The sequence below is a fragment of the Podarcis raffonei genome, chromosome 6, assembly GCF_027172205.1.
Source record: "Podarcis raffonei isolate rPodRaf1 chromosome 6, rPodRaf1.pri, whole genome shotgun sequence".
Taxonomy (NCBI): Eukaryota; Metazoa; Chordata; class Lepidosauria; order Squamata; family Lacertidae; genus Podarcis; species Podarcis raffonei.
In genome coordinates, this window is record NC_070607.1 from 56306664 (window position 1) to 56333447 (window position 26784).

General features: G+C 42.8%; 1 protein-coding gene across 1 annotated transcript in view; it reads left to right on the top strand.

The window, feature by feature from the left end:
- The window catches only part of MDFI (MyoD family inhibitor), a 46997-nt gene that overhangs the window by 6880 nt on the left and 13333 nt on the right, over nucleotides 1–26784 (top strand). Inside the window, exon 3 of the mRNA XM_053393119.1 lies at nucleotides 26032–26259. Within this exon, the coding sequence (XP_053249094.1) occupies nucleotides 26032–26259 (228 nt within the window). The remainder of the gene's footprint in view (nucleotides 1–26031; nucleotides 26260–26784) is intronic.

Below are 26784 nucleotides of genomic sequence, written 5' to 3' on the forward strand. Positions count from 1 at the left end.
CTTATATATATATAGTGCAGAAGATGGAGCTGTAGTAACGTGTAGATGGCCCAACTGAAATGGGAACTCATTGCATTTTGCATTTTTAGGGGTATATCTGCTGTAAAAGAGACTAGAGGTGAATGACAGGTTACTCAACACCAAGGTAGAAAACTTCAGATAGTGTTGAACTCTCCACTTCCATCATTCCCAGTGAGTCTGGCGGTTCCCTAACTGCGAGAAGCGAAGTTACAGGGAACCAGGTAGAGGGCCTTCTCAGTAGTGGTGCCTGCCCTATGGAAGGCCCTCCCATCAGATGTCAAGGAAATAAACAACTACCTGACTTTTAGAAGACATCTGAAGGCAGCCCTGTTTTGGGAAGTTTTTAATGTCTGATGTTTTATTGTGCTTTTAATTCTGTTGGGAGCCACCCAGAGTAGCTGGGGAAACCCAGCCGGATGGGCGGGGTATAAATAATAAATTATTATTATTATTGGGTATTATAAGAGTCAGAGTCTGATGATGTCTGGATGGCTACTCCTATTCTACACATACTGTATATGCCTCCGTTGGATGGATGCCTGGTCCTAGCTGTTTGTTTATTTATTGGAAATACCACTTTTCCTCACATAGGCTTGGATCCTCCTCACTAACTAGGGTTTCTGTGATGGTTCCAGCCCTGGAGTGGAGTTCTGCTCATGGGATGCTCCTGCCAGTAGAAGTGGGAGAGATCCCTGCAGACCTGCATGTGTATAGACATGGATGCAGGGCTGTCGATCACAAGGAAAGCCTGTGTCTGCAACACTATTATCTGTGTAGGCTCCTGTTTCAAATATTCTGCTGAACGATACATACTGACTGGGGCTGATGGAAGTTGGAGTCCAAAATGTCTAGAGGTCACCAGGTTGGGGAAGGCTGGTCCAAATTGTGATATGCACACATTTCCCCAGGAAACAATACACCTTCCTTCGGCCCACAAAAGTTTGTTTCATGGCTAGCTTCCTGCTCTTGCATCGCTCTCTTGGTGCCCGAGCTAATGGCTCTGTGGCTTCCCACTTCTGCATTAGCAGGGGGGTGGGGCAGGGAGCACTAACTTCTTGTGGGCATAAACAGCAGCTTTCTGATCATTCCTGGCAAATTTGCCCTGAGGCATCGTGCTGGTTTGAAAGCCATTCTGTCCAGATCCTAACTTAGCTGGACTGCCCATCCCCTTGGGTAGTTGTAAACAATGCATCTTTCACAAGAGTGCTCCACTGATACTTTGCTCAGAGTTCAACTGGCCCAGCCAAGCAGAGTGCTGATGTGGCCTCCATTCAGTTCATTGTTCTGCCTAAAATGCACAACCCTCTGCACATGGAGATCCTTCCTTGATATATTAAATCCATAATTTCATGTGTCGGCTACTTGGCTCTGCCAGCATTTAGTGGCAGGTGAAAACAGGAAAATGTAAGGCAAGTCGAGTGATTGTGAGGCAAAGGAGGAGCTGAGTTCATTCTTTCCCTCTGACCGAGATTGTTCTTGTCATCGTGGGATATGTTTTTCCTTGTCTTATTGAAGATGGAACCTTCCAGGCAGCATCTGGTTGAGCGTGTTGTGCCAGTGCAAACGGACATTGTCTCTCTGAAGGAAAGGCTGAGTGCTGGAATGGGGATGTCAGTAACTGCTGGCTGCTGATGGGGAGTGAGGGAGAGGGGGAAAGCAAAATCTCAGCATAAAAAAATTCTGATCACACATGTCTACAGTCAGAATACTGTCTGAGAGCAGGGAGAGGCAACGCAACTTGGCGACAGAGCGTATGTTCTTCACGAAGAAGCTCCCAAAGTTTAGCCTTCGACCTCCAGAGAAACTGTAAAGCAGCTGCCAGCCATATTGGGTTTGATCAGCCTTGCCTGGACTGGTACCTCCCCAACGTTGTGCTGTTGAACTTCAACTTCCATCATTCCTGACCATAGTCCAATTCTGCTTTTCTAAATTGGCTACATTCTGCTGATGCAGTCACAGATGTCGATGTTATCAATAGTTGCATGCCACAGTGCATTCCTATGCAGGCTTACTTAGAAGTAAGTCCTCTGTTGCTTAAGTGGGCCTTACTCCAAGGTAGGTGTATATGATTGCCCCTTGACGTGAGAGGTGTCATTAGACTAATCTGTTGTTTAACTTTCTCAATAGAAATGTGACTCGTAATGCACGCAGAATTGAATTTATTTTGGGCCAGCATTTATTTAAATCTGTGAGAGCTTTGATTGAAGGTTGGCTTATTGAAGTTTGTGTTTCCAAGTCCCAGTAGGAGAAAATATGCTTTAATCAGAGTTAAACTAATCCATGTGAAAATCCTAGTGAAGATTAGGCTGTTGTAATGATATCCATGTATGTATCCATGTATGCTGGTCAAAATGAATTCTACATAGAAACCTGGAATTTCATTGACTTATTAATGTGGGGCAGCCTCCCCCCCCCACTTTTTTTTGGCAACTGCAGATTTAAACCTCCTCAAATAAAGCCACTCATACCCGTAAACTGTACAAAATTGTATCAAAAGACAAACCATTTTAAAAAATCACATATTGGCCTTGACATTTTTATTTTGCCCTAAAACAAAGTAGGGTTCTCTCCCCACCTTAATCTTGCATTGTTTCATCGCTTCTCCATATATTTTAAGTGGGTTATAAGACAAAATACATGAAGCACTGAATAATCATAATTTTAAAACTTAACTGAAGCCTTTGTGCCAGAAAGCATCTATTCTGACCCACCCCCTTTTGCCTAATTGAGTCATTCCTAAAAAGGATATCTATCTCAGAAAAATTCCAGCTTGCAGGAAAAAGAAGTTATCAATAATTTCATTGGTAAGAGTATCCGCTAAACTTCATCATAAGTGGGTGCATTTAATGAGATTCTAGGGAAACAGTGATTATATGAAATGGTTTTCAAACTGTTTTTATTCTAATAGCTTTTTTACTTTATTTACAGCATAATCCTATATATGTCTACCCAGAAGTATATCCCATTGAGTTCAACTGGGTTTACTCCTGTGTAAATGGGTATGGGATTGCAGCCTTAAACTTTTTATTTTTGTCATGAGATCTTGCCATATATTTAACTATAATACAAGGTGTCTGAAAAGTCTTTTTTAACCATTATACTGATTGAGGACCTTCCATCGGTATTCTGTTTCTATTTATTGTATACTTTTATTTCTTGTTGTTATTACTTAATTGGTCACCATTTCTTGATGTTCTGTTTGCCTCAAGTCTTCTATAAACCCAAGCAAAAGCCAAATTGGAGACCTAGGTAATGATTATAAAGATTTATTTCTAATACTTTATGTTCCTTTGTCCTAAATAATCTCCCCCCACTCGACAGCATATGCATGTCATTGGCAGTGCATCTTGAATATGGCCAGTGTGCTGCCTGGCGTTCCCATATTGAACTTGCTTATCTTAACAAGGGGTAAGATGCCATTTCTTATGCTGTTTTTATTAGCTTATCTCATTAGCAAAGGAGGTGTTTCATTTTTCAGGAGTTTTCTCCCCCTATGTATTGCTCCATTTAAGTTTTAACCTTTGAATTTTTTAACAGTCACCTCTTTGTGTAACAAACTATGCACTATTGAGAAAAGTCAATAAAAAAACTTTTCAGAGTTCGTCTGCAGCCATCTTCACATAAATGCTACAGTGCCTTTTGTGGAAACAATGAAATAACAAAGATCTGTTGTTACTTTCCATACAATCACAGATATTACCATCTCGAATTCTCCCTCCTTTTAAAAAGATGCATTCCATAATATTGGTACCACGGCACAGTTCCCATAATTACAAACTCTCTATTAGTATCATCACTCTTCATTGAAGACGACTGGTATTGTAAGTAATGTATCTAAAATCAATTTATATTTTGACTGTTTCCCAGTTTGATAATAATATTTTCATCAATATAATAATAATAATAATAATAAATTTTATTTATATCCCGCCCTCCCCAGCCGAAGCTGGGCTCAGGGCGGCTAACAACAATAAAACAATACAAAAGTACAACACAAACAACACTCTAAAATCATTCATTATAAAATTAATTAAATTCAAGCCAAGGGCCACCATTGGGCCAGAGCTCCGCGAAGATTGCCGAGGGAGGGAGTCAGGCTGTGCCCTGGCCAAAGGCCTGGCAGAACAGCTCTGTCTTGCAGGCCCTGCGGAAAGATGTCAAGTCCCGCAGGGCCCTAGTCTCTTGTGACAGAGTGTTCCACCAGGTCGGAGCCACAGCCGAAAAAGCCCTGGCTCTAGTTGAGGCCAGCCTAACTTCTCTGTGGCCTGGGACCTTCAAGATGTTTTTATTTGAAGACCGTAAGTTTCTCTGTGGGGCATACCAGGAGAGGCGGTCCCGTAGGTACGAGGGTCCTAGGCCGTATAGGGCTTTAAAGGTTAAAACCAGCACCTTAAACCTGATCCTGTACTCCACCGGGAGCCAGTGCAGTTGATATAGCACCGGATGAATGTGATCTCGCAGCGAAGACCCCGTAAGGAGTCTCGCTGCAGCATTCTGCACCCGCTGGAGTTTCTGGGTCAGTCTTAAGGGCAGCCCCACGTAGAGCGAGTTACAATAATCCAGTCTGGAGGTGACCGTCGCGTGGATCACAGTGGCTAGGTCAGGGCGAGAGAGGTAAGGAGCCAACTGCTTAGCTTGGCGGAGATGGAAAAATGCCGCCTTTGTTATAGATGCAATCTGCGCCTCCATGGAAAGGGAGGTGTCGAAGATTACACCCAAACTCTTAACGGACGGTGCTGGCACTAACTGCGCCCCCGCAAGAGATGGGAGTTGCCCCCCTAATCCCATATCGTCCCGTCCCAGCCACAGGACCTCTGTCTTCGAAGGATTTAGCTTCAACCGGCTCCCACGTAACCATCCAGCCACAGCTTCCAGACATCTGGTCAGTGTGTCTGGGGCCGAGTCAGGATGGCCATCCATCAACAGATAGAGTTGGGTGTCATCGGCATACTGATGGCAACCCAGCCCAAAACTCCGGACAAGCTGGGCGAGGGGGCGCATAAAGATGTTGAAAAGCATTGGGGAGAGTATCGCACCCTGAGGTACTCCACACACCAAGGAGTGGCGCGATGACAATTCCCCCCCAAGCGCCACCCTCTGTCCCCGACCAGAGAGAAACGAGCGCAGCCATTGAAGGACTGTGCCCTGCATCCCCACGTCGGCAAGGCGGTGGTCCAGAAGTTCATGATCGACCATGTCAAAAGCTGCTGACAGATCTAGAAGAATCAGCAGCCCCGACCCGCCTCGATCCAGCTGTCTACGAAGATCATCTGTTAGGGCAACCAGAGCTGTCTCGGTCCCATGACCAGCGCGGAAGCCAGACTGGAATGGATCCAGAGCCAATGTTTCATCCAGAAACCCACCAAGCTGTTCAGCAACCGCTCTCTCAATCACCTTACCCAGGAACGGAAGATTCGAAACCGGGCGGTAATTGGATATAGATATGTTGTGTCCAGCTTTTCCATTCATACCTTTGACATGACATTTAATGGCACATATTTATCATCAGCAGGGGCAGATCTACTATGAAACTCATGAAGCTTAAGCTTCAGGGCCCTAATCCCAGAGGAGCCCCAGAAGTGACTTTAGTTCATATTGCTTAAAAAATATATATGGGTCTAGTAGATCCCGTTTGAGTCGTGCAACCACCCCTGTACCAGAATTCTCTTTCATGAGTTGCCATCCCTATTCTTCAGCTTTCATTACAACTTGTGACATATCTGCATATGTTTAAAATAATAATAAACTGAAAGAGTCAGAGGAGAAACAATAAGCAGCTTTTTGCCCTTTTCAAGGGTTCCAATTTTAAAGCAAAACAAATAAATTCCCCTTCTGGGATTTGTTCTTTGCTGCTTAAGCGTTGCATTCTTGCACTAATTTCTAATTGGATTTCCTTTGAAATTGCCTGACTAGATTCTATTAGTTGCAGAAACCAAACAGCATCCCATTGGGGTATTGTTGAGTTTCATATTCTTATATTCTCATTCTTTCCCAGAACTGTAAAACCACATGCATGCTAGGTTGCAGGCTGTGCTCTTTCCACCCAAAGGCTCCCTGGCTTGATCTGTGTTGATAGGCCTGAACCAAAGATGGGTTATTAAGTGCTGTAAAAGGGACGGTTGCTTGTTCTGACCTTGCTTATTTTGTGTTTGTTTTCCTCTGCCATGATTCGTCACAGCCCAAACTAAACTAAAGCAGACGAGTAAATCAGTTATAAAATGTTTAAGATGGAGTCTGTGAAAATTGTCGTGAGCAAGTTCTGAAGGAACTTGTCAGTTTTAATACCACTACCGCCACCGCCGCCACCACCACCACTACTACTAATAATAATAATAATAATACAGTATTTGCGTGGTGCCTGCCTGTGTTCAAAGCACTACACTTGCATTTTCTGGTTGCCTGGAAAAGAGACTTATTACAAGGCAATGTAATTGCCATCTTCAAATATTGGAAGGGCGGGCTGCCTCATAGATGATGCAGCACGTTTGTTTTCTGTGGCTCCAGAGGGGGGAGCCTGAACCACCAGAGGGTTCAAATTGCAAGAAAGGGATTTCAAGTAAATTCTAGGAAGAATTTCCTGAAAGTACAAACTATTGGTACTGTCTGGAAAAGTGGCACACTCTTCTTCACTGGAGGCTTCTAACCAGAAGCTGGAAGGCCATCTATCAGTTGAAGTCTTCTTGTGCTATGATGCTATAATTCTTACAAGAATATAGAATAAGTGTTAGAATATAGGTTAAGTGACTCAGTGAAATGAATGAATGAATGAATGAAGGTAAGGCAGTATTATTGCAAGGTGGGGGGCTGACCAAGAGTGGCTTGCTCAAAGCCGCCTACTGAGTTCATGGCTTCCTATAGTTCAGTTTCCTAGCCACTGCTACACTATGGGCAGATGCGGCTTGTCAACCATCTAGGAGAAGGAAAACTCTGATCTGAAACTACCACTGCCTTGCAGGATATCTTTGGGCAAAGAAAGGGCTAAGGAGTAAACCCTACACAGGTGGAGTCCCTAAGACAGTTGGAAGGTGCCTCCTTCTGGCAACTCTTGCAGCCAAGCTTGTGCCAAATGTATTGCTCTGTTTTCCTTTGGACTACATCAGTGAGGCTGTCTCTCAAGACAGATGGATGCCAACTGCACTATGCCAGCTCTCTATTTGTTGCATTGTTTTAGGCTTTCCTAATTTAAAAGACTTAACGTTCAGCACGTTGAGGTCAGGATTTCAATACATTTTTAATACTATGTCTCCAATAAATATGGTACTAAGGTAAGGAGATGCACTATATGTTACTTACCACTTGGAAATGTCACTATTTCTGAGCCTCTAGTATGGCATCTGCAAACGCATAATAAAATACTCTCCATTCTAACAACTTGTGGCTTTCTAGTCTCCCATGTTCTGTGTAGATGCTGGTGGGGTGAAGAGGAAAATCATGTACAATGTGGTATGGATTTTTACAATACTCTCCAAAATGGAACACTGGTGGGGGTGGTTATGCTTTCCCTTCTCAGAGGTGTGAAACCTGTAGCCCTACAGTAAATGTTGGGCTCAACTCCCAGTAGCCCCAGCAAGCACAGCCAATGATCAGGAGTGATGAGAATTGCAGGCGTAGACCAACAACATGTATGTGGAGGGCCACAAGTTCCCCATCCCTGCTGTAATATAAGCAATAATAAAACAGGACATCTGATTTCTGATTTCCTTCAGCTGTGTTGAAATGTCCAGATACTCCAGATTATTATTTTTTAAAAAAATATTCTTGTTACTTTCTGGGTGTGACACGAGAAGCCTCCAAAACAAAGATCCTGAATCTAGTTATAAAATAATAAGTGCTCAAGGGTGGTCCAAACAATAATGGTTAGCAAACAGATTATCACTTAGCTGAATTCAGTGGCACTGGCTTTACTTGTAAGGGTCGGAGGGCATTGATGTAAATAGGAACTACATCTTTTTTTAATTTCAGAATTTTTTCAAAATGTGTTCCGTTATGTTTTTTTAGTTGGACAAAAGTGGATGCAGATCCAGACATGCTCTGATTTTGGACATTTCTGACTTTCAGTAACACTGGGGTAGCCAACGTGGTGCCCTCCAGATCTTATGGGCTATAGCTCTCAATAGCTGCAGCCAGCATGGCCTATGTCAGGGATGATGGGGGTTGTAGCCCAAAACATCTGAAAGGCACCATGTTTGAAGGCAGCATATTTGATTTTTTCTTTAATGGGTTAGGAAATGACTCTAGGGTGGACAAGAGCGTGCTGGCTTCAAGGCATAACTATTCTACAGTGCTGGAAGATATGGGAGATTACAGAAGCTTAAAAGTCTGGTCAAGGTTCATTCATGCAAAGAAGGGAGGGGTAAAGAATTAGCTAGCTGACCTCTGGCCAGTTCTTAGTAAATTGTCTTTAGATTAGATGACTTTTGTTGGTTTCCATTCCCCTTAAGGTCTGCTTGGTGCACCAGGGACATGTCTTTCCCAAAACAGTGTGTGTTAAGAATTTTTATTGCTCTTTCAGAGAAGATCAACTGACCACATCAGCCAACCTTGTAAATTCCAACTATGACGGGTTGTACAAGGAGGCTCAAGATTAAAGGGCATGTGACATCAGCAGGAGCTGTGGGGTGCAGAACTTTATAGAAGGCTCTAGACCAGGAGTCAGCAACCTTTTTCAGCCATGGGCTGGTCCACTGTCCCTCAGACCATGTGGTGGGCTGGACTATATTGGGGGGGGGGGGGATGAACGAATTGCTATGCCCCACAAATAACCCAGAGATGCATTTTAAATAAAAGCACACATTCTACTCATGTAAAAGCATGCTGATTCCTGGACCGTCTGTGGGCCGAATTGAGAAGGCGATTGGGCCACATCTGGCACCCGGGCCTTAGGTTGCCTACCCCTGCTCTAGACTATTACGTGAACCTTCAGTAAAACACACAGAGATGCATGCATGGACTTAAATGTTTCTACCTGGGTTCATTTTGGGTTGGCCTAGATCTTTTAAGACTGTGCTGTTTATAAAGCCATCACCCAAGGGCCAGGAGACTTGCTGGGGTGTCTGGTTGGCAAACCTGCATGAACTGCAACAAAAGCTTTGACATTGCCACATGTGGTGTTTCTTTGTGGCTAGGGAGTGGTAGATAGGCACTCCTCTTCTCCATGCTAGTAAGATCTGACTTTAACTGGCCTCAGGATGGGACTCTGAGGGGGTGGACAGGGAGCCTGATGGGCTCAGAACCAGTGGCCTCTCCTTTCTCTCTAGTCATGTGAGGTCTCTGGACGGCTAGGGTGTGGCCCTCTTAGCAGTGGGATGGGTGCTGCCTCTAGGGAATATGAGGAAGTCAGTGGATGGGAATGATTTGCAGGAGGGGATATTATGAGTCCTGCTAGTTACTACAGACAGGATTGGCCTAGAGAGTCCTAAGGGCTAGACAGAGAATCATGGAGGACTGCATTTGGCCCTAGAGCCGAGGTACAGGTAATTAATATAAATCTGAGTGGTGTTGGGCTTTTTTCCTTCATTGTCAAGAATGGATCTATTTCACCCAGGACTCAAGACCCTCTGAATTAATATGGTTTTAGATCTGGGTTGGGTCTCCTCAGATGTCAGTGCAGACACCATGCCTACAGGCCTTGAACCCTAATTCAGATTTCACAGTCTCAACTAGTATCTCCTGCTTATCTACTCTGCTTCTGGTGAGTAATGCAAAGTGGCAGTGGGTGGTCTGGGGAAAGCTGAATTCATGCCCTGAAGGCCACCATGTGATCTTAGGGCTTTAGGTACACTAATGTGATTTTTTTAAAAAAAACACTAATTGAATTTGGTAAAAATTGGCCCATGTTTGACTGAAAGTAATTGATTGAAAGAATCGATGGTGTCTCTGGAACCCATCATTTGTGGTGGCTTGCTTAGCAAGAGAAGGAATATCGGGTGTGGGAATGCAATGCTGCTATTTAACAGTTACCTCACATCAGCTACTCACTCTTAGTTGGGAATGGGGAGAAAATTGATTTCAGCTTCCATTTAAGGATGACTCTCTCTAATTCACACTTCCTGAAACATCTGAGACACAGCCATCCTTCAGAAGTCACACTGCAATGCAGTTTTCCAGCCAAGTAATGGGTACAAAAATGCATATACCGGGGTAATGTGTGCATTAAAATGCATATACTAGTGCCAGTAACATTGCAAATATGCATCGTATTGGAGAAAATTGCTTTGCAAAAATGTGTAAATTAGGGGAAATTGCATACAAACATGTGTATGTAAGGAGAAATTCACTCTATATTACTGATGGACTTTCATGAGGACTTAAAGAAAAAAAATCACAAACTGATGTGGGATTGTGGGAAATTGAACTTAAGGTTAGAAAAACAAGAAACAGAAATTGACAAACTCGTCCATCCCTGCTCTCAGTACATGAGCATTTTAGAAGTTCCAAGTTCTCAAGACAGCAGGGTGCAAAAAATGTACTTCCAAAACATTCTGCAGCTCACATCTATAGCTGAGGAAGATTCAAAAGCTTCCTTCCAGAATCATAAGCACTAGCTGGCTCTCATTTATCTGTTTCTCATTTCTGTGGACCAGCATGCCCTGCTTAAGCTCTCATAGTGTAGTGTCACACATTTTCCATTACACCTCTTATTTATGCAAACATGTACTGTGTTTCAAACCTAGCCATGCTTAGCAGTAACTGTGCGGCGGGTGAGGGGTGGAGGAAGTGAAATGACAGCATCACAACTCCACTTGTCTTTTTACCAGCGACTAATTGGTAGTTGTTCTGGGGGGGAAATGCTGCTATTGCCAGAGTATACAATTTTCTTCAGAAGTGCTGGATGTTGGTACATGTTTGGCATAGGTGAAGGCTGAACTGGACTTTACATATCAAACAGGTTTGATTCTGCTGAGCGCTATAAAGTTTGAAAGCGAAAAAATTCCTTATAAAAACATGTGCTGGACACATGCACAGAAACTACAGCAAGTCACTTCTTTCTTGCCGGTATGCATCCTGTATTCAGCTGTGTTTACTTGCACCAGGAGTAAGAGACCTTTGGCCCTCCAGATGTTGCCAAACCATAACTCTCATCAGCCCCAGCAAGTATGGCCAGTAGTCAGGAGTGATGGGAGTTGCACTTCAGCAACATCTGGAGAGCCAAATGTTCCCCCAACCTGACTTACACACATATACCCTATATCAGGCATAGGCAAATTCGGCCCTCCAGATGTTTTGAGACTACACTTCCCATCATCCCTGGCCACTGGTCCTGTTAACTAGAGATGATGGGAGTTTTAGTCCCAAAACATCTGGAGGGCCAAGTTGGCCTATGCTTGCCCAATATGGTGACATAAGGCTTACCCACACCTCCATTTGCCCTAACTCTCTCTCACACACACCCTAGAAAATCCATGGCTCAGTGCCCTTGGGTTTTCTGCGGATTGCTGTTTGTTCCGATTCAGCAGTAAAGAGTGTGTTTTCCAGGGGGAAGCTGTGGGACAAATGCAAAACCACTCGGACCCAAGCCCAGAAAGCACAGGGACCCTGTGGGACAAGCAGAAATGCAGAGAAGCCCATAGTGTGTGTGCACAGGAACTGCCAGGCAGTGCTAATTGATTTCACACCTCAAATCTTGTCTGTCTGTTAAGACACAAAAGTTCAGGCTGCCCTACCGTCAATCCAGCTTGTTTCACAAGCCATCCTGCTTGTTTACCCAGTTTGACAGCTTTAAATTTTAATTCCTAAGCCTTTGTACAAAACCTTCTTGAGAAAGGTTGCATGCAATGGATTGCTACCTTGGTGGACTGTAACTTGCATTGCGCCTTGGTTTTGTGACTGCTAGCCTCATGGAACTGGAATAAGCCTTCTCTTCAAAAATGTCATTGTCATTGGGAAGCCTGTCTCCAGTAATCTTGTGAGGATGTCTGCCTGTTGCTGATATGATCCTGTTTTCAAGTTAACTGTTCCCTTTGTACATAGCAGTACAACTACCCTATAAACCTCTGGCCTAGGACCTAAAACAGAAGACATTCAAACAATACAGGGACAGTATGTCTATAACTACCTGAGGCAGTGGTCTCACTGTAACCAGCAATGTTACAAGGGAGTTTTGAGGCTAGATCTGTACAGGGTAGCAAAAGATCAGACTTCCACTACGCATCAACAATTTTACATGGCAAAAACCACAAAATAGTTAGCAATTTATTGCATGGAGCTCAATCACATCATGATGACTCAGATTAGGAAGTGTTGCAATCTTGAGTTTGTCTGACATGTATTTTCATACAGGGCATGGTTATGCTTCATTTGTTCCTCAATCTTGTCTGGTATGCTGAGAAACAAACTGAATAAAGCACTGAGGCTGTCAATAAAGCAGGCCTGGGTCTTGTATGGATGGAAAGCTTACATTGTATTTGCATTGGTACACAAGGTGCACCTGTGGTCCAGAGATGGGTTGGTGTCCTGAACTTGAGAACAGCAATGATGTTAGCTCAAACCATTCAAAACAGACCTGAAGAGTGATGGAGTAGGGAATAGTGGTAAGTGCAGGTAGATTTCATTGCTCCCTGCAGATCAAAATGACTTCTGGATTTCTTCATCTTGCTCTCTGCTTATAACAGACATTAAAAGTGTGGTGGGAGGGATGAATGTGCAAGTATTAATGCAGAGAGTTGAGCTTGGTGATAGGCAGTCTCCTTCCAGCTCTGCTTTATGCACCGGTCTGCCTTGATTATGTTGATGAGCCACACCATGCCTCAGTTTTCTGGAATATCAACCTCCTAATTATGGGGATTGGCCAAATATATTCCATAATTGCCTGGCACAAGAACAGAGAAGTTGGTATGGACTGGAGAACTGAACATCCTGAGAACCTGAACACACACACTCTCAAGACAGCTTTAAAGCTGTGAAGAGAAGTTTGAAAGTGTTATCAGTAATGCCTGGTAAATATAAGAAGTCTAGGGGGAGCTGAGCAAGATTTCCAGTGCTTAGGTCATGCATTATTCTTTGATGCTCCACAAGCAAATGCAGAATAATATACAAAAAAATATATGCCTAATTGCTCATGCAGGTTGCAGAATTTGATCATAACTGGAACAGCATTGGGTGCATATATCCACCCTGGTTTATATATAAACTGTATTGAAAGCGTACTGGTGTTGGAAAAGTGTACTAACAAATTCATATATAGCCAACTGCTGGGTCATCCTAGCAGAAAGTTGTAGAGCTGGTGCATGATGTTGGCACCTTTTCCTGGATCTATGCATTGCAACAGGCTTGAGCTTTTGCTTAACATGCTGTTTACGTTCTTTGCTACATCCACACCTTGACTGTTGTCAACAAAGGTTGAATCCCAGACTTTCAATTTGGCATGCTGAGTCAGTATTAACTGGTGTTAAAGCTGACACAGAAGTCAGGTAATGTGTACACACCCTTAGATCTCATCTGGGGTTGGGCCTAGGCACTGAGCTCTTGGAAACTTCTATAGATGAGCATTTTGGCATACATATTTCATAGAAAAGCTAATGCAGCATGATCTTGCATAGTCACTGCCTTGGATGATACCATTTTAATAAAACCTGTGCTAAGCGATGAGTTTGATGTGCGACAAAAGAGTTGGATGTGTTCAAATTATAATTCTCATTAATAATGATGTCCACTAGCTCCCATATATCTAATCTTCAATTAACTTCTCAAAAGATCTCTTAACGGGTTAGAGAAGCACAATTTCCCCTTGAAGAACCTGTGCTGGTTTGACCCGAGAAGGTTATACAATTACTGTACCAGCATGTCCTTAATTAGACTCTCCATAATTTTCCTTGGCATGACGATCTGTGTGAAAGGTCTGCAGTTTCCAAAACCTCTTGAAGGTGATCTGTACCATATTTATCTTTTCCCAGCCTTCAAGCTCATCTCTGCATTTGCACAGAAATCAAATGAATGGTGGGAATGTACCACATCTCCATTTTTTCGATGCACTATTTGTGTCCTTAAAAATAAGTAACTTTGAATAAGGACTACTGCTTTCAGCCAAATTTAAAATAAAAGCATTTTAAAGTTGTATTGCAAAGACCTCTTTCAAATATAGTAAATTAAGATAGGATGCTGTGCAATGTGGGGTCTACAGAAGCTTTTTGCTAATGTAAGAGGAGAGATGATTTTTCTGGTTCTGTCTTCCTGCCACAATTCCCTGCACTTATAAAAAACCCATTCTAGTTTATTTGGGGGGGGGGCTCTTCCCCAAAGCATGGAAAATAGCACAGCAGGAAAGAAAAACTGATTAACAAAAAACCCCTTCTCTTACAGTGGCAGATGCCTCCATTAGATCAGAAATCCAGCACCAGGTTTTACCCATAGGGAGCTTGGCAAATGGCATGTCTTTCACGGTCTGTCTTTCAGTATGCCAGTACAACCCTACCTTTTGGACTCCTCAGCCACCACTTCCCTTTCTCCAAATAGCTTTGAATCTGAAATGCTCTAGTGCTTTCATTTCAGACTGAATGTAAATAAGCTGTTTGGAGAACAAACTCATAAACTAGAATGGTAAGTATTGCTTTTGTTAAATTTCTATACCGCCCTTCATCCAAGGATCACAGGGCGGTTTACAATATAAAGACACAAAAATACATAACATATGAACAAAGACAATAACCTGTTGCTTGTGTGACTATGCTGTGGTGTGTTGATTTAACTAGCAAGTGTGTGAGAAGCAAATTTTGTGCAAATAAGCAGCCCATTTGGAAGTACCTCACATGTTTGGTTAATCCCATTCCCCATGTAGACAAAAACCTGATGCAACACATCTTGCTCAGGCCAGTATGTATCAAGGCTTCTTTTCATGGATTTAGCAGTCAGGGGGAGAAACATTTACTTTGTTGCTTGTGTCGCTGTGGCCAACTGGCAGAAGAAGGAAGTATACAGTATCTCACTGCCCCATTTGTGGCAAAATAAACTATTGCACCAGACTTCACAATCGTTGACATATATGCATTCTCCTAACACAGTGCTGAGTGGAGCCTTCTGTCACTTGAAAATAATGGGACATTGGCATGTGTAAATTTCATGCAGGATTGCAGCTATCGACCTCGTGAAACCACAGTTTTGACCTCCCTATTATAAGGCTCAAGTGTCTGCCCACAAGCATTATAGCTTTGAAGACAGTTCACAGAACTCAGCTGCCACCAAAACACATCCTCCCATTTGTGGGTTTCTGTCTGCAACCAAAGTTATTTATATGTGCCTTTCTCTGAGAGAATGATGCAAAATCTCAATGAACTGGGGGAAGGTTCATTGGCAGCATATCCAAAAGGTCCCTGCTTACAAACGCAAATGATTGACTGCTTTCTTTTCTTTGCTATGCAGCCCTTTCCCTCCTACACATTCAAAAGCGTGAATGCGGAAATTGTGCTAAGTTTCAGAATTGCTAACACTCAATGCTTCTACTACAGCATTGCCTTGAGGTGTCCACTGTATTTGAGGTACACATTACGCGAACATGGAATAAATGACTCATTTTGCAATGCATCCTGAGGTGGCATGCCTAAGGACATTTACTAGAGAGGAAGTTTAATTGAACTCACTGGGATTTGTTTCTGAATAAACATGCTTAGGATTACAATGTGCATCTGGCACAGAAATCTGGAAATGGGCACATATAAAATCATATCGCCAGCAAAGTATTGAATAACATTGCAAGTATCAAAGCTTCTTTGATGTGGCTGAGCTTGTACTCAGAGGCTATGTCTCTCTCTCTCTCCCTCTCTCTCTCTCTCTCTCTCTCTCTCTCTCTCTCTCACACACACACACACACACACACACACACAAATATCAGAGTTGGATTGGTTGAGGTGCATCTTGGCTTTTATTCTTTAAATGAGTTTCTAGACCTCATGGCTAAGAAGTAAACCTGAATGTAAGTAGACCACACCTGGTTCATCCTGGAATTCTAAGTAAACCAAACTCTATGTAATGCAGTGGAAATAATCCCTGAATAGAAATGGATAGGATTGAAATATAAAATCTCAGGATCAAGAAAGGGGCTTGTTATGATTTTATGTGGAAACGAGGTCTAATGCGTTGCATAGTAGTAGTAGTAGTAGTAGTAGTAGTAGTAATGTCTGATATAAAACCTGTTCTTTTACACTGATGTACTCAGAGTGACCAGTAGTATAGGTGAAAAAAGGAAGTCGTTGTGTAATACAAATCATCACCAAAAACAGAGATAACAGAGATAAAACAAATGGCACTAACATAGTAGGCATCACAGTTTCCTATTACATTTATTTAAAGTATTTTTACCCTGCTCTTCAGCTGAAAAAAGACTTCCTGAATGGCAAGACTATGCAAAATGGGCAAATATATGCAGGTGTACTTAAGTTGCATTTTGCATATATTGAGTGAGAATTCAGTTCTTCATGCAGAATTTATATTACCTTGGTTTTCAGTTATATCACAGAGAGTAGAAGAGGAGTTTGGATTTGATATCCCACTTTATCACTACCTCAAAGCAAGGAGTCTCAAAGCAGCTAACAATCTCCTTTCCCTTCCTCCCCCACAACAAACACTCTGTGAGGTGAGTGGGGCTGAGAGACTTCAAAGAAGTGTGACTAGCCCAAAGTTACCCAGCAGCTGCATGTGGAGGAGCGGAGACGCGAACCCTGTTCACCAGATTACGAGTCTACAGAGTATGCACAGCTCTGTTGATGTCTGAGTTTGTAGGAAGTTTCCTCCCTGTTTTCATCACTTTTACAGCACCCAACTGAAGACGCCCTCTAGTCTATCAGTCTTCAACCTTTTCAGACCCAGACCCACATCTAACCCAAACAAGTATGTTATAGTGGTGGTGGGACTATTTAATCTTTTTTAACATATATGTTTGGTGGTAGTTAATGCTGTTGTTATCCAACTAAGACCAGGTTGCAACCGAGTTATAGATCCTGACCCACCAGTTTAAGACCAATGCTTTAGTCCACCAAACCTACTCCATGATAAATCTATTAGTGTTAAAGATGCTAAAATACAGTGTTTTGTTGAAACTAACACATAATTCAGATTCCATGATCTGCCAGAATGCTAAATGCCAGAATGCTTGTGGTGCATAATTGGTCAGGCAGCAGCACTGTTCAGAGACATCTAGGTTTTGTGGGTAATAATGAACATGAAAGCAATGTGATGTTGCAGCATAAACACAACCCAAAAAGGACATTACTCCCCTTCCTTTGACATTTGGGGAAAACTGTTTGTTTGTGTGTGTTTGCGTGTGTGTGTGAAAAATGTGTTCGCATTTTACGTTTTTTGTTAAAATTTGTCATTGGGATAGATTGCTATCTATCATTATCATCTATAATTTTTATTAGTCCTTCTGTTTTACAATTTTAAATACTCATTTAAACATTCATACAATATCAATGACTTCCCTTCTCCTCTTTCCATGGTTCATTTTGTATACCATAAATCACTGTATATTTTACATAAACTAAACCATTCAGTATTCCATTATTAAAGTACATCCATCAAAACTTATTTACACTGTTGAATTTATCTTAATGCTGCCAGCATTTTCAGATTGCTATCTTAAACCTTCATATACAGTGGTACTTTGGGTTAAGAACTTAATTCGTTCTGGATGTCTGTTCTTAACCTGAAACTGTTCTTAACCTGAAGCACCACTTTAGCTAATGGGGCCTCCCACTGCCGCTGCACCACCAGAGCATGATTTCTGTTCTCATCCTGAAGCAAAGTACTTAACCTGAAGCACTATTTCTGGGTTAGCAGAGTCTGTAACTTGAAGCGTATGTAACCTGAGGTACCACTGTATTTCACTTTATAGTTTTAATTTTGTATTTGTGTTAACCTTTGAGAGCCACTTGGGGATCTTTTTGGCTGAAAGGTGGCATAGATATGAACTATAACTTCTTGTTTTCCTGTTGAATGCTAGCCATAATTTGCAAAGGCATCTGAACTGGCAAACTGTGGCAAGTGTTTGCCCCCCAAAATGGGGGAACCCACTTCAAATCATGGTTTCTTCTTTGCTTTGAAGAGCAAGTGTTAACCATTGTTTGCCAATTAAGATGGTTATATAATCTATGGGTTTTTTTGTTTTTTATCCTGCTCTTTCTCCCACAGGAATCCAGGACAGATAATAATAATAATAAAATACTACACATAGAAAATTTTAATTATTGTTTTATTTTCTATCTCAACAATTAAAACTTAAGCAACAGGCAATATTTTTTTATTAAGTTAGCTGCATCCTAAACACCTGGCCAAAGAAATGTTTTTAATTTATACTTGGATGGTGTCAATGTGGAAGACAGCTGATCCCAGTAGCATAAAAATTAACAAGTTAAAGCAAAATGGATCAGATAAAAAATGCAGCAATTAACAGATAATCATAAAACTGCCCATAAAGCTGCAGAACATTTTCCTCTTAAACTAAGTAACTAGCACCCACCAATGCCTTGGGAAATAGAGATGTTCTAAGCTGGTACCAGAATGAAACAAGGGTCTCTGCCAACCAGATCTCATAAGTTCAGTCTCTGCTGTGGCTTCAAACTGGCTAGACAGCATCTTCATTAGAGATGCCATTGAAGTTTGGAATTAATGGTTTCGGAATACAATGTTTCCCTGTTTATAATGCCCAAATGTATTAAAGGAATGTCCTTGCCTCATAATGTAAAACGAGACTATTAAGATTCCCCCCCCTTGCTGTGCAGTCTATATTCATCAGACAAAGGTGCTGTAAGTCAGTAGCTGCTGTTTGCTCAGTTCTCTGATATCAGTTAGTTTAACCCCTTGAAACCATCCTTCTCTGCAATTGACTAGATGTTTTAAACATGAGAATATAATTTACAGGACAGTACCTTGGCTTCTCGGGATGTGGGTGGCACTGTGGGTTAAACCACAGAGCCTAGGACTTGCCGATCAGAAGGTCAGCGGTTCGAATCCTCGCGCCGGGGTGAGCTCCCGTTGCTCAGTCCCTGCTCCTGCCAACCTAGCAGTTCGAAAGCACGTCAAAGTGCAAGTAGATAAATAGGTATCGCTCCGGTGGGAAGGTAAATGGCGTTTACGTGAGCTGCTCTGGTTCGCCAGAAGCGGCTTAGTCATGCTGGCCACATGACCCGGAAGCTGTACGCCGGCTCCCTCGGCCAATAAAGCGAGATGAGCGCCGCAACCCCAGAGTCAGACACGACTGGACCTAATAGTCAGGGGTCCCTTTACCTTTACCTTTACCATGGCTTCTGAGCAATCCCTTGGGAATGTCAAAATTTCAAGAGGTTCATGTACCAAAGGCATTCAGTATGAAATGTGACCTTTGAAGCAATTCATGAGTCTAACTAGGGGTGGTTTTAAACACAAATGCACAATCACTTGCCAGGATCTGACTCCACTTGTATCTGCATAGGAGTAGGAAAAAACTGAAGTCTGACCATAGCAACAGACATTTCTCTTGGGTGGCATCTCCTGCCTGTCTGGTCAGTGGGTGATAGCACCATCACCGCTGCTGCTGGAGTTGCCTCCCCGCTCTTCTACTCTATAGTTACCAAGGATGCGCTTGTGTTCCAGAATAGTAACATGCATGCGCAAAAAACATATACCGTATTTTTCGCTCTATAACACGCACCCGACCATAACACGCACGTAGCTTTGAGAGGAGGAAAATCCGTAGGCATGCCACCCGTAGGCATTTCCTCCATAACACGCACAGACATTTCCCCTTACTTTCTAGGAGGAAAAAAGTGAGTGTTATGGTGCAAAAAATACGGTACATCAGTTCAGAACATTCAGAATAAAATTGGATTTTCCCAGAGCATTCTGCAACGATACTTGCAATTGCTGATTAGAGTCCAAATTGAACTGAGAAAAGTTGACCTATCACTAGTTTATAATTCCACAGGCATAGAAGCTTGCCAAGGTGAAATATTTGGGCCCATCACATAAAAATACAGCAGTTGTCATGTTTTGTGTTGAGGCAATGGGGGTTACTTTTGAGTAAATTGCATGGTTCGTGGTATTTTTTTGGGGGGGTGTATCTAAGGAAAAGCATAGCTCATTTTGCAATGCCGTGTTCAAAAAATCCCGATGACATCTCTTCAAATCCTGGGAGCTTTGCAACTTTATGACAGGTATTCTAGCAAGATTCTTCATTAAAAAAACCTGTTTCAGTGATGCAACCAAATTCTTCCAGTCAAGAGTCATGGTCTGTGACTCTTCTCTATCCTGCTGCACCTCTGCGTTCCCTTCTAGCAGGAAGTAATTTGCAGGTCTTGGTGTCAGAATTACTAATGAGCATTCCAAAATAATTTTGTTTTTACACACACACACACACACACACACACACACACACACACACACACATATATATATTGTACTCTTGGAATAATAGAACTGTTTTGGATAATGTTTTGGACCTTTCTACATTTGTTTGAAATCGTAGCTTTAATCTAGGAGACGCTTTGCTGATAAAAGCGTCTCCAGAAAGAGAGCTTGTCTTAAAATAATTCCAATACCGAGGAGGGAAAAAAACCTGGTACGCCAAACCAATATTTGTCTTCCTGTTTTTGGACACAAGGCTGTGTGTGTCTCTGAGAGGGCTTTCAGAGAGCCCCTTCTTCTCATATGGGCTAATCTGACAGGCAGACTGTGGAGAAACCATCCACGTAAAGTTCCCTGGAGTGGGGCTCAATGAGCACAGCTGAACCAGGTCAGGAAAAGTGCAATGCACTTTTAATGCTTATATATTCCATGGAAAGTATGAGCCTGCATGGTCTTTTCCTTAGCTGCAAGGGTTTTAGGCTCCTTGACATTTCTCTTTTTCTTTAGGCTTTTTTCCTGGAGATTAAGAGCTGTTACTTCGGGGCTTTTGAAAGACATTCAAGCAGTGATCTTAACTGCATCAAATTTTGTGTGGTGAATATGTTGCTTGAATCTTCTTTCTCAGGGGTCAGCAAACTTTTTCAGCAGGGGGCCCGTCCACTGTCCCTCAGACCTTGTGGGGGGCCGGACTATATATTTTTTTTTTGGGGGGGGTGAATGAATTCCTAGGCCCACAAATAACCAGAGATGCATTTTAAATAAAAGGATATATTCTACTCATGTAAAAACACGCTGATTCCCGGACCATCCATGGGCCAGATTTAGAAGGCAATTGGGCCAGATCCGGCCCCCGGGCCTTAGTTTGCCTACCCATGTTCTTTCTTGTGATGAGAGGGGGGATTTACCACATTAAAGCGACTCCCCCTCCCTTTTAAATAACTTAGTAAATTCTAACTCTCATTGTATGAAGGTTCATTCGGTGAATATATTCACAATGGCAACCTTTTGGTTATCATCAGGCAAACCGTGGTTACTACTAACCACAAGTTGCCTCCAAATCAGAGTTGTGAAGTTGGTTGTTTCCAGTTCAGATAATCGCAATAACATTTCCGAAACACCTCAGTCACCAAAACTCCAGCGTATCCTTCCTGCCTAAAATAAAATAAAATAAAATAATTTGCTCCCCCTGCTCCTCAGTGCCAAAAAAGAGCAGAAGTAGCCCCACTCTCCAAAGGTTCCTAGCAGTTAACCCTCATCTACCAAATCCAGGCAACCTGTAGTTTGTTTGAAACAAGAACCATAGTGGGGAATCAGAAGTGTTTGAGGACAGGAGGGAACAAGTGTGTGTGTGGCCAAACACAGCGGTTTGGTGATGTCATCTAAACTGATCCAGTGTGAAAATGATGCAATTAATAACCTGTCATTATACGACTGCAACATCTGCAAGTGAGCTATGACTCATCCCTAATAATCACATAAGAAACCAGCTGCAGAACTTGCTGTGTTGATGACTGTTCAAGTGGCTGTTTTACTCTAGGTACATACAACAGAAAGCAGCAACGTGAAAGGTTGCATTTATGCCAGTATGCGCTTCTGAAATAGAAAACACGAAGCAATAGTTTGAAAAAAGGCCTCTGAGCATGAGCGAGATGCCTCATTCTCTACAATCAATTAAAGTTCCCATATGCTTAAACAACTTATGAGCACGTGTTGTGTGGAGACCATGTTTTGAGTGCCATAGTCTTCAGTGGCTAAGCTACACACTTCCTTAAACTTAGGATCCAAGCTTGTGTGTTTAGCACATCTTGCTGCTGTGCCACTAACTCCAACTCTGGCAAGCCTTTTGGTTGATGTGAAGCCTTCCGATGCCTATAGAAAGTAGCCTGTTAAGTGTAATGGCCTGAGGATCCAGCCCTTTCTCTTTCACGCAGGGCTCCATGATGCAGTCACTATAATTATGTGCATGTGCAGTCTGCCTCCTTTCCTCCCTGTCTGCCTGCATGTAGGACCTCTTGTTATATTGAGTATAATAACGGGTCCAAGGGCCTCTTGCTTCCTGCCCTCAGCCCCCTGCCTGGCTGAGAGTAGGTCTTGTTGTTACCGTCAGTGTAATTATGGGTGTTTGGCCTCGCTCGCTGCACCTAAGGTGTAATTTACTTTATATAAAGTGTGGTTCCACCCCTCCGAAGCTGTTGCACTTCAGCTGCTTGTCTTGTGTGTAAATTGTTGCTATTCTGAGTGCCAGGAGGGAGCAGGAAGGGGCTCTGAGGGCGGGGGGAGTGAACAGGTCTGTGGTTGAACCGGGAAGGGGGGAGCGATGGTAAAAAGAGGGAGAGGAGGGATTTGCAGGTCCAATCCCCACCACCAGCAGCACCCTGAGTCCTGGTGTGATTTCAGTGAATCTATGCTCTGGTCATTTGTGTGTGATTATTCCATTCCCTTAGAACAGGCCCTGTTTCACCCGATAAAAATCCTCCATTGTAGCAAGTGGTTTGCTGAGATAAGGCAGGTTTCCTTTTGCACACTTTTGCTACTGTACTATACAACTGGCTACACACAGGAGCGCCAACATGGTTTTATTGGGCTCATCGCACTGTGTGTGGATTGGATCTAGGGATGGGGGAGAAATTTGGTTCAGTTCTCACTTAAAGGCAAACCTAGCTAATTCAGCAATACTGAAACATAGCCATCCTTCAAAACGCGCACTTCGCAGAATTTTGCTAAGCAATCTCTCAGCTCAATTAAAGTATACAAAAATGCATCTACTAAAGTGTGCGTAAGGATGCATATCTATTAGTGAAAATAACACATATGCTTTGTATGTTAGAGGAAATTGCTTTGCAAAAAAAGTGTATATTGGGCAAAATTAGGTACAGAAATGCATATTCAGAGAAATATGCACTAAATTGCTGATGAATTTTCATGAGGAATAGATAGATAGATGAGGAAACTCGGAAATTGATGTGGAAAATGGAGCTTAAGACCTGAAAAACAAGAAATGGAGAGGAACCAAAATTGACAAAGTCCTAATTGGACCCTCCACTTCACCCACAATCTGCTGTCTATTTACCTATTCTATGGGCTGTGATTTATTCACCTATATACTTCTGTTGCCCCAGCCCCATACTTTCTCTCATGGAAGGAGGATAGGGGGTAGGCAGAGCAGCAAAACAGCAGGGAGGGGGAAAGAGGAAGGTCCTAGTGGGCCTACTCCCCCTCCCAAGAGGTGATGTGTGGCCGGCTGGGGGCCTGAGCATACTCTATGCCCCTTACAGCAGGTTAAGTTTGGCAAAAAACAAGCCCCTGTGTATAGGAATGCTGAAGCTGCAGTTAGTGTCTATGGGGGAAACCCATGTTCACATGCATACAAACAAGATCAATACCATTAGAGGTGATCAGCAGCATACACAGAACACAAGAGATCTCACAAGACTTCAGCAAGGTACTGCAAGATCTCACCAGAAGTCAGTGCCACTGCTGGCACTTTGTGGACACTGTTGCACTACACCGGTAAGAGAGGCATGGTGCTGGCCGTGAGGAGGTAGCGAGGGGGTAAGGTGGCAGCAGGGACAGCGGCACGTTCCCGCTTTGCCTCAAGTAGTGAAGCGGAATGTGCTTCCCCTGAGTGAGCAATAAGCAAATTTCATGGGCCTGACCAAAATCAACAACGCCTAGATGTTGCTTGCTTTTTAAGTACAAGTATTGCCTTTTGGCCTTCCATCTGTCCACTAGTCAAGATCTCAGAAACAGGGCTTCCACCTTCTTTCTGGCAAGGTTCCTGTGCCTTCAACAGGTGTGTGTTGGGCAAGAAATCCAGCAGGAGCAGCTTTCCCCAACACAGAGGGCCCATAGCTGCATCTGTTGCGCCAAAAGGCACTGTGTGCCAAAAGGAAAGTGGCATCGATAATTGGGGTTTGCATATGAGATAAATTTAATTCTGAACGCCAATGGCATCCTGGTGTAAACACCCCAGTGTCTCTCATCCACAGAACATTTCTGGCTCTTTCCTGATGGAATAAATGAGACATCAGTATTGAGCACAACTGGTTTAGTGTAAGTGACCGTGCTTTGGCATTAATGGCAAAGAGATTCTGACATCGGAGCTCTTTCTTCAGTTTGAGGCCAAACTCAGGCCGACAGAAGGGTTTATTGCAAATTAGCTTAAGAGGGCAATTGGTCAACAGACCATATATGGCCTAGGAAGCTCTCAGATGGTCAGACTCCCCGCATTTCGTAATTCACAGCTGGGGAACCTGTGGCCTTTCAGATGTTGCTGAACCACAAGTCCCATCATCCCTGACCGTTGGCCATGCTGGTGGGGGGTGGAGTATGACAACACCTGGAGGGCCACAAGTTCCCCTTTCCTGACTTAACAATGCAGGAAAAGTATCGCCCCTTATTTCTTCTTTCACAGTCCCTGTTACAAATGCATTTGTACAGTTTAACTATTCTCTTCGTTGCACAGTGCTTAATACGCATTTGAGTCACCCTTTTGTCCTTCCCACCAGGGTACTAAAAATATGGTAATGGAATACATTTTACTTATACTTTTAATGCATCACAGCTCTGTGGCCTGGCTTAAACGTAGATATATTGGCTTATTAAGTCGATATATGCACGGGCCTTGCACCTGCACACTCCAACCTCATACCACTCCTTTCTTCTTTTCTGCATGCTGCAATACAGCACTTCTGGGGTTAATTAATTCTAGTTTTCCATTAGACCTGAGGATACTAGGTTCTTGGAATCACAGGTAGGCAGAGGCTCTTGTGCTCATGTCCTGTTTGTGGGCTTCCCAAAGCCATCTGCTTCTCTAACAGGATGCTGGGCTAGAAGAGCTGTTGACCTCATCCCAGCCAGCTCTTCTTGTGTCTGAATGGGGAAATCTTGTTAATAAGACTGGAACAAGTCAGGATCTTGAACCAGAGTTTGAAGATCCTAGTTTGTTCCTAACCTGGTAATCAGTTTCCCACTTTGGATATAATAAGTAATCAAAGTGGGACAGGCGGGGGGCAAGGAAGTGGAATGGTTTTGAAGGAATGGGGATGGTTTCAAAGAGGAGTGTTCACCACCCCATTCCTTTTTGATTGCAGGCTCAGTTACGTCCACTAGAAAAGAAGTATGATAGTTACATGTTTGTCTGAAAATAAATGACATGGCATCCCATTGTACCTCTCTTCAGACCTTGGGGGTGAGAGGAAACCATGGTTAATAAACATAAGTAACATTGGTTGTATTGCAATAAAGGGGTGCCACGGGGCGCATATTAGGGCTGCACTGAAAAATTGTTCTAGTGTTTTGTTCTGTGGCCATATTGCAACAATAAAATAGGCTCAGTCCTGTGCCTGCTGCAATGCTAAAGCATCCTGCAGATTAGTCAGTAAAATAACCCTCTTTTGCAGGGTAAGAAAACTTTGGAGGACAGGTTTCAGCACAACACTACCTTGTAGGTACCTCTGCTTAGTAAACTGAGATTTGTAGGTCTGAACGGATAAGTGGAGTGTGTGTGTGTGTGTGTGTGTGAGAGAGAGAGAGAGAGAGAGAGAGAGAGAGAGAGAGAGAACTTTAGTGAGCTATCCATCCTCTCTAATCAGGTGAGAGCTGTTGTGAGGATACCTCCATTTCAGGACCTCAGGCATCAGGTGAGCCTGCTGTCATCAGCATAAAGCAACACTTATGCTGGAACTGTCTCCTGTCTTTCAGGCCAAGATACAAACACGTGCCCTTCCTCCATGCCGAATTCAGCGGTAGCACCAACTACTCCAAACTTGCCAACCTCAGCTCCTCATTCTCATAATCAGACCACAGATGTGAAGGAAGAAAACCCATCACAAGAACACTCAGCATCTTGCAGGTCCCTGGTGAATGGAACAGCGCCCTCCAAGAGGAAGTCTGAGGACGACTCTGCAGTAGCGAGAGAAGCTATAACACGTATGTCTATTACCCCTGCCTCTAACTGATAGTAAGGTCTCCTGTTTCATGAAACATTTGTCAATCCCACCTTTAAAAGTTACCAAAATCCCTCCCCCAAAGTTCACTTACTTTTGATAAGGCAATGAATTTGGGGTAGCACTCTTTTTTAGAAAGACAAAATCAGATTATCTTAAATAAAGAAGAATCTGGTGCAAGTAATGAAACTGTCAAAAATAAATTACATATGCTATTATAAACAAGATTGCTTTGCTTTCAGTAAATAAAAGGTCACCAACTCTTTACATATTGGTTCTCTGTCTACTACCTATTCGGATGACATTTTTTACTCCCTATATACAATGGAGCTGTTTGCAAAACCTTTGTCAATTACTCTTTAAATGATGGGCCTTTTCTGTTTTTAGCAGTATCTAGGAATAATCTTTTTTTATGCTGTTAGTAAAGATACTGTACTGTTAATACAAATTCATTTTGAAGTGAACTTTTTAAAAAGGTTAAAGGTATGTTTATAGTTTATCATCCTGT